The sequence below is a fragment of the Engraulis encrasicolus genome, chromosome 8, assembly GCF_034702125.1.
Source record: "Engraulis encrasicolus isolate BLACKSEA-1 chromosome 8, IST_EnEncr_1.0, whole genome shotgun sequence".
Lineage (NCBI taxonomy): Eukaryota > Metazoa > Chordata > Actinopteri > Clupeiformes > Engraulidae > Engraulis > Engraulis encrasicolus.
Window position 1 is genome coordinate 44,007,754 of NC_085864.1, and position 6,316 is coordinate 44,014,069.

The 6,316-nt window shown below is 46.0% G+C and overlaps 1 protein-coding gene across 1 annotated transcript; it reads right to left on the reverse strand.

The window, feature by feature from the left end:
- Positions 1-283: 283 nt before the first annotated feature.
- On the reverse strand, positions 284-4,594 carry LOC134453916 (trichohyalin-like). Its single transcript, XM_063204664.1, has 3 exons — positions 1,994-4,594; positions 660-1,892; positions 284-556 (listed from the first exon to the last, which is right to left on the reverse strand). Exon 1 carries the CDS (start codon positions 4,592-4,594, stop codon positions 2,531-2,533), a length of 2,064 nt encoding a protein of 687 aa, XP_063060734.1. The 3' UTR covers positions 284-556; positions 660-1,892; positions 1,994-2,530.
- Positions 4,595-6,316: the final 1,722 nt, after the last annotated feature.

Below are 6,316 nucleotides of genomic sequence, written 5' to 3' on the forward strand. Positions count from 1 at the left end.
CTTGGGACTGGAGTGCACCATGTATCCTCAGAAATCTGACTGTGTGTGGGCCCCCTATATACATGGGGCTCTGGTGACTCAGACACACTTTAACCCCCTGAATGATAGCCCTGCCATGAGGTCAGATAGATCTACACATGTGTACTGTTTTAATGTGTTTGAAGATTTAAAGTTGTAGTAGGCTAAATGACCATTTGTTATTGCAGTGCTTTGTGGTGATGTGTTCGGTGCTTGTTTAACTTCTATACATACTACAAAACAATGCACGTATTTGGATATAATTTTAATTGTAAATGTGATGTCATGTGTAAACATAAGGTTATATACACAGGGCTGGACTGGCCATCTGGCATAGCGGGCATTTCCTAGTGGGCCCCGCACCCTTGTGGGCCCCTATGTTCAGAAATGTAAATGAGGGGCCCCTTTAAGCCAAAAGTGGCCAGGCCCTATTTAGCCCCCAGTCAGCCCTGGATATACACGATTGATGTAAATGTTGTTGATGGAGACCTCTGCTTTGTCTATATCCCTGCAGTCCACGCTGTTGTGGTTGTTGTGGCTGTGAAAATAATATATATAAAAATACAATGAGGTCAATATACTCAAATAGGATTGTAGACTAAATAGATATTGAACCATCTCCATCCAAAACATGAAATTACCTCAAAGGGATGAATAGCTATTCTCCTGAACTGCATCTCCACAGTTTCATGGGCTTCCGTCTCGCTTCAGAAACTTTCCTCCCTCTGCTCTTCCTCTTCACCTTTCCTTCACTTCTGGCCTCTGGATCCTCCTCTGTGTCACCTCAGAGGGCTGTATAGCTCTCGTGTCCCTACAGATGCATAAGCCTCTGTCCCAATTTGCGGACACGCTTTGTCAGCCAGCCCATCAGCTTCGTCCCTTTTCCTGCAGATCTGTGTCACCTCAGAAGGCTGTAAGTTATAGCTTTCGTGTCCCTACAGAGCATAAGCCTCTGTCCCAATTTTCTGTCCCACGCTTTGTCAGCCAGTCCATCAGCTTCTTATCTTTTCCTGCAGATCTGTGTCACCTCAGAGGGCTGTACAGCTCTCGTGTCCCTACAGATGCATAAGCCTCTGTCCAAATTTGCAGACTCGCTTTGTCAGCCAGCCCATCAGCTTCTTCCCTTTTCGTGCAGGTCTGGCCTCTGGCATCAGCACGTTGGAGCCACACGAGCCTGACTCCCTGTAGTCCTCCTGCTCTTCCTCATACTCTGACTCTTCCGTCTCCGTCTGTGTGTCTGAGCCACACGAGCCTGACTTCCTGTAGTCCTCTTGCTCTTCCTCACTCTCTGACTCTTCCATCTCCGTCTGTGAGTCCATCTCCAGCTCGCTATTTGGCTTCCGTTCTTGCATGTTCAGGGCCTGTTCCTGTGTCTTCCAATCCTGTTCTGTCCCCATTATCCTCTCCAGTTCTGCCACTCCACTTGTCACCATCTCTTCTCTCTCCCTCTGAGCCAGCATACGCCGTCTCTCCAACTCTCTGTCAAGCTGCTTTAGCTTCTCTTGATATTCTTTTTCGCGCTGTTCCTGATCTCGCAAGTATTGATGTATCATCATCAGCTCCTGTTCTTTCATCTCCTCATGCTGTCGTTTTGTTTCCTCCATCTTCTGTGCATCATAATCCTGTTCTTTCTGGGGTTCAAGTGCCACGGCTCCATTCCTAAATCCATTTAATTGTGTGTCTGTTGTTCTGCTTTCGGCTGAAATGGGACCCGTGTCTTTCTGTGCAACTCTTCTATTCTTGCTCTGACTCTCTCTAATTCATTGATGTGATCCATTTCTGTTCTTTGGTCATCCATGCCTTTCAAGTGTGGACGGTGTGAGACCTCTGCTTTGTCTATATCCCTGCAGTCCACGCTGTTGTGGTTGTTGTGGCTGTGAAAATAATATAAGAAAATACAATGAGGTCAATATACTCAAATAGGATTGTAGACTAAATCGATATTGAACCATCTCCATCCAAAACATGTAATTACCTCAAAGGGATGAATAGCTATTCTCCTGAAATGCATCTCCACAGTTTCACAGGCTTCCGTCTTGCTTCAGAAACTTTCCTCCCCTCTGCTCTTGCTCTTCACCTTTCCTTCACTTCTGGCCTCTGGCTCCTCCTCTCTGTCACCTCAGAGGGTTGTATAGCTCTCGTGTCCCTACAGATGCATAAGCCTCTGTCCCAATTTGCGGACTCGCTTTGTCAGCCAGCCCATCAGCTTCCTCCCTTTTCTTGCAGATCTGTGTCACCTCAAATGGTTGTAGGCCTATAGCTCTCGTGTCCTCCCTACATATGCATAAGCCTCTGTCCCAATTTGCGGACTCGCTTTGTCAGCCAGCCCATCAGCTTCGTCCCTTTTCCTGCAGATCTGTGTCACCTCAGAGGGCTGTACAGCTCTCGTGTCCCTACAGATGCATAAGCCTCTGTCCCAATTTGCGGACACGCTTTGTCAGCCAGCCCATCAGCTTCTTCTCTTTTCTTGCAGATCTGTGTCACCTCAGAGGGCTGTATAGCTCTCGTGTCCCTACAGACGCATAAGCCTCTGTCCCAATTTGCGGACTCGCTTTGTCAGCCAGCCCATCAGCTTCTTCCCTTTTCGTGCAGGTCTGGCCTCTGGCATCAGCACGTTGGAGCCACACGAGCCTGACTCCCTGTAGTCCTCCTGCTCTTCCCCATACTCTGACTCTTCCGTCTCCGTCTGTGTGTCCGAGCCACACGAGCCTGACTTCCTGTAGTCCTCTTGCTCTTCCTCACTCTCTGACTCTTCCATCTCCGTCTGTGAGTCCATCTCCAGCTCGCTATTTGGCTTCCGTTCTTGTATGTTCAGGGACTGTTCCTGTGTCTTCCAATCCTGTTCTGTCCCCATTATCCTCTCCAGTTCTGCCACTCCACTTGTCACCATCTCTTCTCTCTCCCTCTGAGCCAGCATGCGCCGTCTCCTCAACTCTCTGTCAAGCTGCCTTAGCTTCTCTTGATATTCTTTTTCGCGCTGTTCCTGATCTCGCAAGTATTGATGTATCATCATCAGCTCCTGTTCTTTCATCTCCTCATGCTGTCGTTTTGTTTCCTCCATCTTCTGTGCATCATAATCCTGTTCTTTCGGGGGTTCTGCCTCTGTATTTCTCAAGTGCCACGGTTCCATTCCGAAATCCATTTCATTGTGTGTCTGTTGTTCTGCCTTCGGTTGAAATGGGGCCCGTGTCTTTCTGTGCAGCTCTTTTATTCTTGCTCTGACTCTCTCTAACTCATTGATGTAATCCATTTCTGTTCTTTGGTCGTCCTGCCTTTCAAGTGTGGACGGCGTTTCCATTTCTTGATTCCGACGTCTCGAATCACGCCGCTCCCTCCGGCTCTGTAGTTCCCGCTGCTGCGCTTGCGTCGCCATTTCTCTTCGTTTTCCCTGCTCAAATGCAATCTTTTCCTCATAAAGTTTCTCTCTTCTCAATTTCTCCTCAATGCTCTCTCTCATCTGTACAATCATCCGCTGTTGCTCCTGGTCCGCCATAACCAATTTTTCCAGTTCATGTTCTTCAATCTTGATCCTTCTCCTCATTTCCTCCAGTCTCTTACTTAGCCCTCGCAACTCTCTCTCTGTCACGGTACTTCCCTCCGTATGGGCCTCTCTCTCCATGATCTCCGTATCTCCTCTTTCCAACTCTCTGCCAGGTGCTGGTCTCTCTTGCGGGTACTGGTTCCTCTGTTCCCGCTGCCTTCGCAGGCTCTGCTCACGCTGCCTCAGCAGGTGCAGCTGTCTTCGCTTCTGCTGGTTTAAGGATCTTAGATCCTGCAGGTAACATTCTCTCTGCTCCTGCTCCTGCAGCTCTCTCTGCATCTGCAGGTACCATTCTCTCTGCATTCGCAGGTACCGTTCTCTCTGCATCTGCAGGTACCATTCTCTCTGCTCCTGCAGGTACCGTTCTCTCTGCTCCTGTTGATCTCTCTGGTTCTGCAGGTACCGTTCTCTCTGCTCCTGCTCCTGTAGATCTCTCTGTGCTTGCAGGTACCATTCTCTCTGCTCCTGCAGGTACCATTCTCTCTGCTCATGCAGGTACCATTCTCTCTGCTCCTGCTCTGGCATCTCTCCCTGCTGCTGCTCCTGCAGCTCTGTCTGCTCCAGCCACAAGCTCCTCTTCTCCCGCTGCCTCTCCAGCCTCTGCTGCCTGGCCTCCCTCTGCGTGGCTTTCCTCTCTGCCCTCGTCTGCCTCTGGGGGTTTAGCTTCGGCTTTAGCTTCTTGTCCTGGCCCCGGGGTGTCCTCCTCTGCTGCAGCTTGGCCTCTTGGGCCGCTGCCTCCTCCTCTTCCTCCCTCCTCTTCTTGTCCTCGCGCCTCCTCCTTGCTAATTTCTCTGCCTCCTCCTGCTGATACAGTTTGAGGCGCCACAGCCTTTCCTCCTCTCTATGGCTCTTGATTTTTCGTACGCGCCGCTGCCACCGGCCGAAGTAGACGGTGTCCTGCAGCACCTCCCAGAAACCTGACGGCTTCTTGGGCAGCATGGCCGGATCTCGGAGCCTGATGTTGGAGAGGTCCCCTATCTTCGCCTTGGCATCCTCCTCATCCCACTCTCGGTGGGCAACAGCTTGGGCTTCCATTTTGTCAACACCTTTGGGCTGCCATCTCACTCCATCCTGAAAGCATATTCATTTGTTATGGCAACAGAAGATGGACTCTACTATCTCTAATATCTAAGAAATAGTGGTGTCAACAATAATTGATTCAGTTGAAAAAGGTAGGTCTGCACACTGCCGATAAGCTTCAAAAATAAATGTTATTATTTAAAAATATACCTGATGAAGATCCAAGGTGATCGAAACGTTACTTTTAAAATAATAAATATGCCTGATGAAGATTCAAGGTGATCGAAACGTTGCTTTTTAAATAATAAAGTTTATTTTTGGAGCTTATGGGCAGTGTGCAGACCTACCTTTTAAAATTGTCTGACTATTTTGTCTGGCACCTGCAACAAGTGTTTTTGGATGTGCGCACCCTACCCAAAACTACAACAATAATCGATTCGGCAATGCAATGCAATGCGGGGCATGCACAATTCAATTCAATTCGGCAAGTTTCAGAATCAATGCGATTTTTTTTTTAAAGTTTCAATTACTTCCATGGATATTTCAGGAGCAAATGAATGTTGAATTATGTAAATGAACTTCAAAACATTGAAAACTGCAAGACTGATACAGAAAAGAGCCAATAAAATGTTGCTCAGAATCTGACTACTTGCATTGCCTCATCATGCCTGATGAAACATCAGCTGCTTTGCTTTCAGTAGAAATGTCATGCATGGCATTGAATCGAATCGCTACCTCCCGAATCGTAATCGAATCGAATCGTGAGGGCAGTGTCAATGCACACCACTAATAATAATATTTATTATTATTATTATGATTATTATTATTATTTGTAGGACCTATTATTGCAGAACATTATTATGTGGGATAGGCGTATCTGTTCTGAGCCTAGCTCCAGCCTATTTAAGCGAGTTAAGCTCAGTGAATTCTGCAAATGCAAGTCTTCTCACTGTCCCATCAGTAATAAAGAAATCAGCAGGACATAGAGCATTTGCGCACCGTTTCATCTCATTATATATTTTTTTTATTTCTGATTGTATGAATTGTATTCATTCTTTGATGTACTTCGATTCCTTATGGCCTGTTCATGTAATTTGTGTTTACTTCTTGGCTATTCTTATCCTATATACCATACCACACATACCATGTGCCATATATAGGCCCACTAATCATGAGTTATCTGAGACCATGGTGATGCCACATCATTGACACATTGAATTTGTATTGAATTGCCAGCCCAGCCAATTTGTTTTTTTGAGAGTTGATCCTCAATCAGTGAATTAGTTATTAAATTAATTTGAAAAGCTGCAATAAAATATAACCTTACCTGAGGAGGTAGACATTTCTCTTGCATAAAAAGCAATGACCTTTAAAAAATAGTAGGCTATTAGTATTATTTTAGTTCAGTGGCAAAAAAATGTTTAGTAAGTAGTAATAAGTAGCTGAGTTTCATGCGATCGTTATCAATAAGCAATGTAATAGAATTGTGAACTTGCTAATCATTCCATAACTCTACTATGACGTTTGCATTTGTTGCGTCTCAAAGTAGCACAATAAAAGCAGAGAGTATGTCAAGATTCTATCAACTGATAGACGTGCGTTGCTGAAACGCCTCGTCGTGTTTTATCAATAAATTGATGCAAAATTCAAAATGGTTGTGTTTATGACTACATTTTCACATTTCTTTATCAATCAGCACATGTAAAAATATGCCCACAGGATGCAGTGACAACATTG